Genomic DNA, 14,608 nt, shown 5'->3' on the forward strand with positions numbered 1-14,608 from the left:
CGGTTGCCGGCTTGTCTTTCTAACCATTAAGCTGTTTTTTCTCCTTAAGGTGACAGAGTGGTTGTATGGTTGACTTTTGTTCTACCTCACTCAAGCGTAGGAGCTTCTAACAAATAGACTTGTAGACACAGACCTACTTATAAATCCCAGGGGAGTTGTTGGGCAATGTTCAGACTTTCAGAGTCCCTACAAACTGTCTGAGTGGTCAACAACCGTGATTCTAAAGAGCTGTACACGTTTTAGTTCCAGGCAAGACTTAACATTTTGCTGGTGAGATGTGAGAACTCAGTGTCCTCTATTTGTTGCGGTAGTCTGGTGTAAATTGTAGAACAAAGAACATCTTTTAACATCATGTCACTTTATTTCGACAAATTGGGCAATGCTGCTTTTAGTAGGGTTTTTGTATTTCCCCCGCCTCTCCAAAAAAAAAATCAGAACAATTTAAACCCCAACAACTACAAAGTACATTATCCCAGTTTAAGACGGCAGCAATACGGCAATTGCCATCACTTTAGACTTCAAATGTGAACATTTCAGTTCTCTAATGTATTAAAATGACAAAATCCGAGTCTGTCAGTGAGGCTTTAACAATTGAAATATACAAACACCAGCAGCTGTGAGCACTTACGTACCGACGCTTGATATGGAGAATTAGTCCTGATATTCTAACACATGCCACTCTGATTTCCACATCCACTTACTGTAATTACATACATGCCATTCATATAGATTTACTGAGCTTTAAGAATTAGGCTGGACAAGTGTATGAATCGGGGCTGTCGATGTTGTTATTGAAGCAGTGTCTGTTCAATCTCAAGCTGCAGCATATCTCAATTCCCTGGGCGTCAATACATTCAGTCAGGCTGATTAAATTAAATGTTACAGTACATATAATGAAAGTTTAGACTGACAGCTGTTATGCTATATTCATTCATTCCTTTATTAGTCCATATTGATACAACCATGCAAGGTACACTTTGGTGGTCTCATTGCCTAGTGTTCCCAGAATGTTTTGCTCTATAGGAGCTATAATAATATAAACATTTTACTTTCCAGTGCTCAATGATGTGGGTAAACGTCTAGAAAAACATTATTTGGTCCAAATTCAAGTTAAATTTAAAACGGTAATATGAATACAGTGTGACGCATACTTTGCTGTTAGATGTTTGCAGTGATTCCTTGCATCGATTCATAGCTCTGTTATCCGCCATAGATCGGCATGAACTCAAGATGAGCTTAAGTCTGTCAGACACTATTGGCACTGAAAATATATTTGTGCGAGGCTCAAGCCGAGGCCTGCCCGCTCGATTAATAACTACCATGTTGAGCTGATTTTAAAACAGAAGATAATAATTGTGTTACTATATCACTCTTGGTACACAGTATAAGCCTTAAACTAGTTTAGTAGTAAAATGTGGCTTAACAAATCATATGTTAAATGGACTCACTCTGAATTATTAGTGGTTGACATGTATGTCCCCCATGCATAGAACATCTGTAAGGTCCTTCATCAAGTATTACATTTCAAGCACAGATTAAACTACGAAGACCAATTAGCATCATAAAGAAGGGCAGTGATTGGTAGATGGGTAACGATAACGACAAGTTAATAATTATTCTGTGGATGATGTATTAAACCACCCAGATACGTCAAAGATGCAGTCGTCCTTCTGAACAGAAGCTGCAGGACAGGAAGGAAACTGCTTATCACGATGAGGCCATTTGTAACGGCTTTCTTCTGTGGACGAAGGAGAGGACCAAAGAGCATCGTGGTTAGTGTTCATCATGTTTAATAAAGACGACAAACGTGAACACTACAAAATACAAAACAACAAATGTGAAAAAAAAAAAACGAAACAGGTGCAGACACACGAAGACAGAAGACAACCACCCACAAAACCCAACACAAAACAGGCTACCTAAATATGGTTCCCAAACAGAGACAATGACTAACACCTGCCTCTGATTGAGAACCATATCAGGCCAAACATAGAAACTGGAAAACTAGACACATAACATAGAATGCCCACTCAGCTCACGTCCTGACCAACACTAAAAACAAAGAAAACACAAAAGAACTATGGTCAGAACGTGACACCATTAGTATTTTAAAACAGCTACAGAGTTCAATGGCTTTGATGGGAGAAATCTGAGGATGGATCAGGAACATTGTAGCGACTCCACATTAATGACCTAAATGACAGAGTGAAAAGAAGAATACAAATATACATAATAAAATGCATTTGTATGCAACAAGGCACTAAAGTAATACTGCAAAAACACTTTTGGGTCTAAATACAAAACCTTATGTTTATGGCTAATCCAACACAACACATCACTGTGTAACTGCCTCCTTATTTTCAAGCATGGTGGTGGCTGCATCGTGGTATGGGTATACTTGACAGTGGCAAAAACTGGGGAGTTTTTCAGGATGAATAGAAATGGGAAAACCTGCGTCAGTCTGCTTAACTCTGCAAATGATTTAAAGTCACCATTGGCCTCATGGTGAATTTCCTTCCTCTCCGTCAACTGAGTTAGGAAGGACGCCTGCATCTTTATAGTGATTGGGTGTATTGATATACCATCCAAAGTGTAATTAATAACTTAACCATGGTCAAAGGGATATTCAATTACCGTTTCTTCTTTTTTTTTTACCCATTTACCAGTAGGTGCTGCTCTTTGCAATGCATTCAAACTTTAAAGACAAACAATAAGGATTATTTAGTTCATCAGCCAAACAGAGGTAGGAATACATATAGCTTAAAATATTTTTTTTGTCAATTAAAATAATAAGGCTGTAGATATTGCTTTTTATTCTTTCAGGTCACCAAGGAGACTGTCGTTTTAGAATTGACTCATTCATGGGTATTTGATGCTGGAACATGTCATGAGTATTATACTGCACATATAACATTGATGTTTTGTACACTGTACAACACTCATCTAAAATAGATTGAGGGCAGAACAAAATCCTTCTTCCAGATGCTTAACTCAACAAATGCATAAATCATTCATTGATTTATCCGCAAATACTCTAGTTACACAAGTGGATCTCGAGTCATGATTCTGACCTAAATGTTTACCGTATATGCATTGCACTTTGTCAAGTCCCTGTCTTTGCTTGTCTTCTGTTGAAACATTGCAAACAGATCGTTGGTTGTTGAGCAGAACAATCTGTTATAGGCGTCTCATTTTGGACTTACCAGGAAGCATATATACTTATCAATGTACACATTTTTACAAATTGTGGACTACTGTGAAAGATGTGCATTTTAATCAATGCGCACATTTGACTGGGGAAAGTTCTTTACAAACGGAAAACATACAAGGCATGATGCTTGTGTAAATCGGGAATCAAAACTCCTTACCAAAATTGTTTCTGAATACATGTATTTATGATTCGTCATCTCATATAACCACACAGATTACTTTTGTAGATGGACTGTTATTACAGATGTAATAATCAAGTCACACTGTGCAAGGAGCTTGATAAGTTGTACAACGTTTACATGGTTCTACATTATAGGTGTTGGTGGCCCTGATCACCTCCCTTCTAGTGGCATTGCCCTCACATGCTGGGGAGTGAGCTCTGTGAGAACAGGTTTGATGGAGACTGGAACTGATCTCCGCTGAGATGATGTGACCAGATGTGATCATCATCACACCGACAGCCCGAGTCGATTGAGAGTTATAGCACGGCCACTGCACCACCATCTCCAGTTGTCTTGTGAATTTATCATAATAGTGCTACCGCTATGCCTCCAATAGCCTCCATGCTCGGTATGTTAGCTTGTGCCAAGTGTTAAATATAGCCTGTTATAGCAGCAGGGAGTAGGATATCCTGAAGTGAATATTTGGATCTCAGCTATAGTTGTAGCCATACATCTTAATATTATGTATCTTCTCTTAGATGTGTGGCTCGGTGTCGTGATGTATGTTTTGCATGACTTGAATACCTTTAGAGTAGCTACTTTCCTTTGGCAGTTAATGCCACAATTTAATGCTGTGATACATATGTCTCCCTTAGGTGTGTTTCAATAGTCATACGTTTTATTGTTACTTGTCAGTTTGTGATCATTAAGGCAACGTTTAAATGTGTATGTTTTCCTGCCAATCATATGAAAAACATTTAGCAATAATAGCAGTAATGTGTGAATATCTATTGGATTGCTTACTGAGCCTTAAATGGAAATAACTACCTTTTCGGTAATACTTTACTTGACACCCAGCACACGAACACGTTATGACACGGTCATAACAGTGTCATAACAGCTGACATAACTTGTCATAGCCCGTTATAAAATGGCCATAACCCTGTCATGACACATATATTTAGACCTGTTGTGATATACACTACATGACCAAAGGTATGTGAACACTGGCTCATCGAACATCTCATTCCAAAATCATGGGCATTAATATGGAGTTGGTCCCCCCTTTGTGCGCGTCTGGACAGGCATGGAAACCTCTTTTGTGAAGCTCCCGGTGAACAGTCTGGACCTCGGTATTGAATTTTCATCCAAGGACATACGATTTTTACACACTTAAGCGCTTGGCGGTCCCGTTCTTTGAGCTTGTGTACCACTTCGCGACTGAGCCGTTGTTAAACCTAGACGTTTCCACTTCACAATAACAGCACTTACAGTTGACCGGGGCAGCTCTAGCAGGGCAGAAATATGACGAACTGACTTGTTGGAAAGGTTGCATCCTATGACAGTGCCACGCTTAAAGTCACTGAGTTCTTCATTAAGGCCATTCTACTGCCAATGTTTGTCTATGGCGATTACATGGCTGTGTGCTTGATTCTATACAACGGGTGTGGCTGAAATAGAAGAAGGGATGTCCACATACATTTGTATATATAGTGTATATTCCATTATTTTGTGGCTGTTATGACACCTGCAAAAGAGTGTCAAAACTCACAAAACCTACCACACTGTCACGACCGTCATAATTGGACCAAGGCGCAGTGTGAGTAGAGTTCCACATTGTCACGCCCTGACCTTAGTTATCTTTGTTTTCTTTATTATTTTGGTTAGTGTGACGAGGGTGGTATGTGTGTTTTTGTCTTGTCTAGGGTTTTTTGTATATCTATGGGGTTTTGGTATTCTCTAGGTAAATGTAGGTCTATGGTGGCCTGAATTGGTTCGCAATCAGAGACAGCTGTTTATCGTTGTCTCTGATTGGAGATCCAATTTAGGTTGCCATTTTTTCCATTTTGGTTTTGTGGGTTATTGTCTATGTGTAGTTGCATGTCAGCACTAGTTGTTTATAGCTTCACGTTCGTTTTGTTGTTTTGTTAGTTTGTTTAAGTGTTCTTCGTTTAATAAAAGAAGAATGTATTCATCTCACGCTGCGCCTTGGTCTCCTCTTTACGACGAACGTGACACACATTTTAATGATAGTGACACTTCCAAAACAACAAAGATACAATGATCGTGAAATACGTAGAGCACATAGGCACTCATACAAAAACAATATCCCAACATCGCAAGTGGGGAAAAGGACACACTAAGTATGATCCCCAATTAGAGGTAACGATTATCAGCTGCCTCCAATTGGGAACCATACACACACACCAACATAGAAATATAATACCTAGAAGCCCCCCTAGTCACGCACTGACCTATTACACTATAGAGAACCCCGAGGGCTCTCTATGGTCAGGGCGTGACACACACAAGGCAAAATATTCCATTGCACCATAGCCTACTTGTCAACAATATGTTTATGTTACAGTGCATTTGGAAAGTATCCAGACCCCTTGAATTTTTCAACATTTTGTTACGTTAGTTTTATTCTAAAATTGATTACATCGTTTTTTCTTCCTCATCAATCTGCAGACAATACCCGATAATGATAAAGTAAAAACAGGTTTTTAAACATTTTTGCACATTTACAAAAAAATATCACATTTACATAAGTATTCAGACCCTTTACTCAGTACTTTGTTGAAGCACCTTTGACAGGGATTACAGGTTCGAGTCTTCTTGGGTATGACGCTACGAACTTGGGACACCTGTATTTGGGGAGTTTCTCCCATACTTCTATGCAGATCGTCTCAAGCCATTTTAGGTTGGATGGGGAGCGTCACTGCACAGCTATTGTCAGGTCTCTCTAGAGATGTTCAATCCGGTTCACGTCTGGGCTCTGGCTAGGCAACTCAAGGACATTTAAGGACTTGTCCCGAAGCCACTCCTGCGTTATCTTGGCTGTGTGCTTAGGGTTGTTGTCCTGTTGGAAGGTGAACCTTCTCCCCAGTCTGAGCACTCTGGAGCAGGTTTCATCAAGGATCTCTCTGTACTTTGCTCTGTTCATCTTTCCCACGATCCTGACTAGTCTCCCAGTCCCTGCCGCTGAAAAACATCCCCACAGCTGCCCCATGATGCTGCCACCACCATGCTTCTCCATAGGGATGGTGCCAGGTTTCCTACAGATGTGACACTTGGCATTCAGGCCAAAGAGTTCAATCTTGGCTTCATCAGACCAAAGAATCTTGTTTATCATGGTCTTAGAGTCCTTCGGGTTCCTTTTGGCTAACTCCAAGCGGGCTGTCATATGCCTTTTACTGAGTATTGGCTTCTGTCAGGCCACTCTACCACAAAGGCCTGATTGGTGGAGTGCTGCAGAGATGGTTGTCCTTCTGGAAGATTCTCCACAGAGGAACTCTGCAGCTCTATTAGAGTGACCATTGGGTTCTTGGTCACCTCCCTGACCAAGGGTCTTCTCCCCCAATTGCTCAGTTTGGCCGGGCGGCCAGCTCTAGGAAGAGTTTTGGTGGTTACAAACTTCTTCCATTTAAGAATGATGAAGGCCATTGTGTTTTTGGGGACCTTCAATTCTGCAGACATTATTTTATGCCCTTCCCCAGATCTGTGCCTCAACATAATCCTGTCTCGGAGCTCTACGGACAATTCCTTCGACCTCATGGCTTGATTTTTGCTATGACATGCACCGTCAACTGTGGGACCTTATATAGACAGGTGTGTGCCTTTCTAAATCATGTCCAATGAATTGATTTTACCACAGGTGGACTCTAATCAAGGTTTAGAAACATCTCAAGGATGATCAATGGAAACAGGATGCATCTGAGCTCAATTTCGAGTCTCATAGCAAAGGGTCTTATTTCAGTTTTTGATTTTTAATACATTTGCAAAAAAAATTGAAAAACCTGTTTTTGCTTTATCATTATTCTGTATTGTGATTGGATTGATGCGGGGAAAAATGTATTTAATCCATTTTAGAATAAAGCTGTAACGTAACAAAATGTGGTATATGTCAACGGGTCTAAATACTTTCTGGATGCACTGTATGTAGCATTTTCTGAAATTGACCATATTACATTAGCATTGTAATTACGCACAAATAGATGTCAGACATGCACCTACCCCAATGCGCTGTTTCTGATGTCTGGGATAAATTTAGGAGCAGATTTCAGACACCCTATTTTTGACTGATGACTAACATAAGGGCATGTATGTGATAGACCGGTCTGGCTTATATGATTATGATGTCATAATGCTTCTTGACCGTGTCATAAAGTGTATTTTTTGCAAGTTATTTCAAATCTGATGAAAAAGACACATGACTGTAAATAATGAATTACAACAACATAGGACTTAAAAAACACATTTTAAAATGAAAGGAAACGTTTTGGCAGGGAAAAAACACAATTCAATAAATGTGGGGTTTTGACACTCTTATGTAGGTGTCATAACCAGCCATAAAAGAACACAATAGGTGCAACAACAGGCGTAAATATATGCGTCATCACAGTGTTATGACCATGGTATGACAAGTTATGTCAGCTGTTATGACATATTAGGACATGATTATGACAATTGCATAACATGTTATGATGCTGGGTGTCAAGTAAAGTGTTATCAATTTAGACATTTAGAACTTGGAAGTGGTTCTCATGCTTCTTGGCAAAGTATTCGTCCGGTCAAATATAGATTTAAGTATTCCTTCACACATAAAGCTCATATTCACCTCTTTGTCTCGATGTAATCATTCACATTCATCACACCTAACCCACCTCTCAGATTCACCGATTCAAAGAATAATACCAAAACATCTTACCCCGCCTTCCCACCCTTCACTCATGAAACATATCAAAGCTGTTAAGAGGCTTTGTTAGTCTGAGAGGCTAATCCTCACTTTCTCTCATAGCCATTTTAGCCAACTGTTGACAATCTTGTGAAAAACAAAAAACATTCCCAAATGTCTCCTATCATGGTGTCAAAGTAGACCTTCTGAGTGTGAGTATGAGTGACCAGTGATGATGCAATGTATTTTTCGGGGGGAAATTTTCCTCGGGCAACTCAAACAGGAGAACCAAAATTAAGACTGAAGGCAGGGTGACTGGTATAATCAGCCAAGCAGACTCCATTTCCATGGGCAATTGAGCTCTGGTTAAGACGAGTGGCGCGCCTCCACTGTATTTATCACTATGCCCAAGGGTGAGATTACTGTAATATTGTTATGCAAATGAGCTCACTGATTACCCATACAGCACCACTTAGAAATTCCCCCTTCACCTGATGACAACTAAAAGCTGTGTTGATGGAGATACACTGTGTACAAAATATTAGGAGCACCTGCTCTTTCCATGACATCGGCTGACCAGGCGAATCCAGGTGAAAACTATGATCCCTCATTGATGTCAGAAAAACCTGCAGTAGTCTTTTTAATAAACCTTGGGAAGTGTTTTATTTTTAACAACTTAAACAATTACACCCATTTTAATGCCAAAGACACACCAGACTGGCTTTCCAAGAGGCGTTGAATGTTCCTGAATGGTCCAGACTCAGTCTGCAATCAAAAACAATGGATATACACTGAGTGTCCAAAACATTAAGAGCACCAGGTGAATCCAGGTGAAAGCTATAATCCCTTATTGCTGTCACTTGTTAAATCCACTTCAATCAGTGTAGATGAAGGGTAGGAGACAGGTTAAAGAAGGATTTTTAAGCCTTGAGAAAATTGAGACGTGGATTGTGTATGTGTGCCATTCCGAGGGTGAAAGGGCAAGACAAAACATTTGAAAGGACTATGGCAGTAAGAGCCATGCGCACCGGTTTGTGTGTGTCAATAACTACATTGCTGATGGGTTTTTCACGCTCAACGGTTTCCCGTATCAAGAAGGGTCCACCACCCAAAGGACATCCAGACAAGTTGACACAACTGTGGGAAGCATTGTGTAATGAATACTCAGGGAGAAAGAGGTATAGATTCGCACGCAGAGCACGGCAGATGTTTATTATGCCTTCGCGGAAGGCAAGAATCGTGGTCGCAGGCAATGGTCAATCACAGGTAGGCAGTCAAAAACAAACAATACCTCACAACCATACAGACAGACAGAGCTGAACAAAATAGTGAGCTGATGAGACCAGGTGAGAAACAAACACAGGTGAAATCAATGAACAAAAAACAAAAGACAGAACACAAAGAAAAATAACGCAAGGTTGACTAAGAAAAGAAAAGCAGAACCTTACACATTGGAGTCAACATGGGCCAGCATCCCTGTGGAACACCTTCGACACCTTGTAGAGTCCACGCGCTGACAAATTGAGGCTGTTCAAAGGGGGTGCATCTCAATATTAGGAAGGTGTTCCTAATGTTTTGTACACTCCGTGTAGATTGAGTTTTAATGGCCTTATAGTTTATGCAAAAGTTTTCTGTCCAGCTTTCCATTTAGGTCACAGTGCCAAATAAAAACAATTATAGATTTGGATAATGCGCAAAACATTTATAATGGAAAATAAATATTGCTTTATTAATCTTTCATCAACACCACATTTTTCTGATTATGTATTGGTGATAACACATTCTCTGCTATGGATTTCTCCTTAGGTTTACCGGTACTCTTTCCTGGCATCCTACTTGATATACAACCTGAATACAAGGTATGTATCACCTGTCAAGATTTGAGTAGCCTAATAGTAAACAGAAGGCAATTTCCTACCAAGATGTCAGCTGAACCCGTGTGTCTCGCGCGCTTCTGTTTATTAGTTTGCAAGTGTTTTTTGTTGTTGTAATCATTGCCAGATACAACAGTAATTTTTTTATGTTTTTCATGTTACTTGGCTATAAAAAAAGATAATCTATCTTTTCTCTTATCGGAGAAAGCAAACAGATATCAATTGCTCCACTATGCACCTGTCTGGTTGAAAGCCTCCTCTCATACCCTGCCTCCCGAAACAAGCCTCTCCCAAGCGGGTGTACCTAGGCTGTACCTAGGCATGAACATGCTGCACTGCTTGGCCCTCACCTTTTTGGTCCGCTGACTCTTTTACCGATTATCCAGGCCTGCTCCTCACCTGTCTGGTACAGTTACCCCCGCCAATTGCTCCCTTCCTCCCCGTGCTTCGCTCACCTCCAGCACGCATTTACACGCACACACGGTTTTATCGTTAGCCTGTAGACTTGTGTGGACTTTTACTGGGGAACTTGTATGAATTTCAATTTTTATTACTTGGCCTTTGTTATTTTATTGTAGCTTAGACCTATTTTTGATTAGTGTGCAAACTCATAGGCCTATAATTATAGCTTTAGAAAACTTGTTAGGATTATTTCTCACGTTGATTGATCGGGCTACAAACGAACACGCTGCTGTTGTTGCTATTGTCTACCCTTGAATCTCACACTGAGGATGATGCATTTAGGGCCTGAGGCCTCTTAAATGTGGAGAACTTTGAGTGTTTTTCACATGGTGCATCCTGGGAGAAACCATACCCTTGTCCCGCTATTGCGCTGGAGAACTCTGCATGTTTTCCCCATTTGACATGGGAGAAACCGCATGCTTGCATTTACATGGATTGTTCTTTCAGTACTTAATCACGTCACTAGACAGTATGAATATTTTTAAATATGTTGCGTTAAAGACTCTGGGTCCTCTGGACTATGGTTCTAGTATGGTCTGGAAATCCAAATGCTGTAAAATCCAATCTAGACTGATTAAGTACGTCATTACGTTGCTGCTTTTCTACCCCATCTGAATAGAAAAGTCATTTTCTGCAGATAAATGTAAGAACTCTTCTTCCGAAACTTGATTTTGTAATTATTTGGATTAAAAAAAACCCAGACCCAGATATATTTATGCTTCCTCAAACCTGTCTCTAAAAAAAATCCATCACTGACAATGATTTTGGCAATGTTTTTCAGGCAGATCACAAGGGTGGTGGTGTTGCTATATGCATAAAAGACAAGTTCTCTGCGACCATTTCTGACTTCTGTTACCAAGCCTAAGCAATTTGGATATCTGTCTTTGAACGTACCGTAAATCTCTGCGCTTCCTTGAATCTGGTCGTCTCCTGTTGTTATAGAACCACCATCTGCTATTTGTTGGCTCTCTGGATTATATTTTTGAACTATTATCACACAACGTCAAATCTGAATTCGTGCTTATGGGTGACCTGACATCCAACTCTCCTCACCTCAAGAGTTTATGTAACACCTGTAATCTTACTCAGATTGTCAAAAGTGTAACGAGGTTGAACGCAAAGGGTCCTCTGAAATCCTCTTTGATTGATCTTATTTTAACCAATACTCCTCCTCGTCGTTTTCATGGTTCTGGTGTCTTTACAAAATAATATCACCATGCTGTTGTCTGTGTAAGGGATTGTAGCAAAATGTCTAAATTACCTCCACGTATCACCATGAAAAGATGATGTTTTAAACATTGCCTGGAATAGAGTTGAATTCATCCCTGATGTTGAATTAGTCTTTTCTTACTTTCCACAAAACATTCCAGGATGTACAGTATGCAACAAGCATGCCCCTATCAAACCATACAGATGAGCTAGCTGGAATAATAAGGAAACAGAATGCTGTGTGGGCAAAAGCAAGAAGGTCTGATTTGGATAATGATTGGATGGCTTTTAAATGCCTTCGGAATCAGGGTGTGGCTATGACCCGAAAGCTGAAAGCAGACCACTACCTCAAATCTGCTGCTGATAATCTGAATAATCCTTCTAAATTTTGTACATGAGGGACTGCATAATGATGTTGGGTTTTCAACCAGGGAGGTACAGGAGCTGAACCCTCCAGAGGTGTCGGACTCGGTCCTGCAGTTTGCTTCCTGGGGCGTTCGGGATCAACAGCTGGTGAGTATTCCTATGGGTCAGCTTGAAGAAAATGACTCATGCTAATGTAGGGTTTATGATGTGTACACTGCACACCGTGTACTCAATCACGTTGAGTTGATGTCCTTTACTCATGCATGGCGGTAGATTTATGATAAGTAGTTAAAGTCGGATGAAATGGGGTGAGGTGAATAGGGGCTTGTCCACAAATTGGTTGGGTATGTGTACCATGTCTGCCCTGGGACCATACCATAACAACACAACCAAGCATACACAAATGTAGAGCAAGACACTAGGAGTTTTTTACTGGAAATCTCAGGAAGATGACATCACACAGTGAGACAACTAGCAGTGAATGGCGTTCCTCCTTTGGAAAGCCATATATATAGGTATGTAAGTATGTAAGCCTTGGACAAGCCTTGTCCGAGCCAGAACCATAGGGCAGAATCTCCTGATTTTGTAGCACGAGGCAGCTTGATGACAAAATGATAGTCTATCGCATGGCATTACCCACAATCCAGCTCCTTAACGCTGAGTGTCAAGCAGAGAGGCATCGGGTCCCATTTCTAGAATTTTTAGTTTGATTCGACTGTCGATCGAACCCCCATCAGGGCGGACACTCTAACCACAAGGCCAGAGTTGGTTTAAAGCCATAGTGTGTAGTGTTGAAGCCAAAATAGCCATTTGAGTTTGAACAAAATAGTTTGACCTTCCCTAATACTGTAAGTACAAAAAAATGTACACAATCGAAAGCAGGTGCGAAGGACTCAATCTCAAATCAGATCTTTGAAGTCTATTGCAGAACGTGAAGTCAACATGAACTTGAGCCCATGAAATACAATGTTGTTTGTTGTGTTTTACCAACCAAATGCATTGCTTTGACTAATTTTCAATCGCTGGAAGCCATGGAGAGGCATGGGCAATGTTTAAACCTCTTATGGAACAATGGTATGTATAGTTCAATCTCCAGACCCCCTTTGCTCAAAGGTGAATGTTGATTAAAGGTCATTTTAGACAGGAGAGATACATAAACAAAAGCCGTAAAAGGAACCAATTATCGAGACGGAAAACGAACAACAGTACTACTAATCAACCCGTTGCTTTAAGACATGTTGTTGGCTACCAGATCGCTCTTTGTGAGTAATTCCCTCTACCCAAGGAGTATTAAGCATGGTATAATCAGTTCATTATTTGTAAAGCTTAGACATGGAAAGTAATTAACCGTTTGATAGCATATTTATCTACTTACTGCAGTATTTATACCTGGCCCCCATGTAATCAGTTACATAGGCTGCTTACAAAGGCAGACCAATTCTGATATTTTTTTTCACTCATTTGTCTTTTGACCAATCAGATCATCTCTGAAAAATGTCTAATGTGAAAAGATCTGTTGTGATTGGTCAAAAGACCAATTAGTGGAAAAAGTAGATCTGAATTTGTCTGCCTGTGTAAACGCAACCCTAGAAAGCCCTTACAGCCGTGTGTGTGTGTGTGTGTGTGTGTGTGTGTGTGTGTGTGTGTGTGTGTGTGTGTGTGTGTGTGTGTGTGTGTGTGTGTGTGCGTGCGTGTGCGTGTGTGTGTGTGCGTGCGTGTGCGTGTGCGTGCGTGTGTGCGTGTGTGTGTGTGTGTGCGTGTGTGCGTGTGCGTGTGCGTGCGTGCGTGCGTGCGTGCGTGCGTGCGTGCGTGCGTGCGTGCGCGCGTGCGTGTGTGTGCGTGTGCGCGTGCGTGTCCATTTGTGTCCGCTGGTGCGTGAGTGTGTGTGGCTCTGGTAATGACAGAGTAGGTTTCATTATTCCTTAGCTCTTTCTGCATATTTGTCTGTGTTATCACTTCACAGGATCTCTGCATATCCATTTATCTAAGCTCCTCACACCAACATTTCCTCACAGTCTCCTATCATGTAAACACATTTTCTCTATTTGTCTAAGATAAATTGTTAAAAATGACCACTTTGCCATGTGTTATGACCTCCACCGGTACAATTTATCGCATTTCTTTTGGAACTTTCCAAGTTAATTCTAAGATACAACAGGGGGAAAAAAAGCTCAAAACTGGGGATAGCAAGTCAAATACTCTATTTAAGTGTGGGTTCATTCCCTCCGCAAAGTGTGCGTTGATTCAAGAGGTTCTTCTGTGTTGTTGATTCTTCCTCCACTGAATAACTTACACATACACATGGTTAGCAGATGTTATTGCGAGTGTAGTGAAATGCTTGTGCTTCTAGTTCTGACAGTGTAGCAATATCTAACATGTAATCTAATAATTCCACAAAACCTACCTAATACACACAAATCTAAGTAATGGAATGGAATAAAAACAAATACATTTAAATATATGGATGAGCAATGACAGAGCGGCATAGGGAAGATGTAGTAGATGGTATAAAATACAGTATACACACATGAGAGGAGTAATGCAAGATATGTAAACATTACTAAAGTGAATAGTGTTCCATTTATTAAAGTGGCCAATGATTTCAAGGCTGGTATCTAGGCAGCAGCCTCTCTGTGTTAATGATGGCT

General features: G+C 40.5%; 1 protein-coding gene across 1 annotated transcript in view; it reads left to right on the forward strand.

Annotated features, from left to right (window-relative positions):
* The window catches only part of LOC118367558 (inactive dipeptidyl peptidase 10-like), a 64,748-nt gene that overhangs the window by 14,913 nt on the left and 35,227 nt on the right, over positions 1 to 14,608 (forward strand). Inside the window, exons 5-6 of the mRNA XM_052493929.1 lie at positions 9,856 to 9,908; positions 12,026 to 12,107. Of these exons, the coding sequence (XP_052349889.1) occupies positions 9,856 to 9,908; positions 12,026 to 12,107 (135 nt within the window). The remainder of the gene's footprint in view (positions 1 to 9,855; positions 9,909 to 12,025; positions 12,108 to 14,608) is intronic.

Source organism: Oncorhynchus keta, chromosome 34 (assembly GCF_023373465.1).
Source record: "Oncorhynchus keta strain PuntledgeMale-10-30-2019 chromosome 34, Oket_V2, whole genome shotgun sequence".
In the NCBI taxonomy this organism is placed as follows: Eukaryota; Metazoa; Chordata; class Actinopteri; order Salmoniformes; family Salmonidae; genus Oncorhynchus; species Oncorhynchus keta.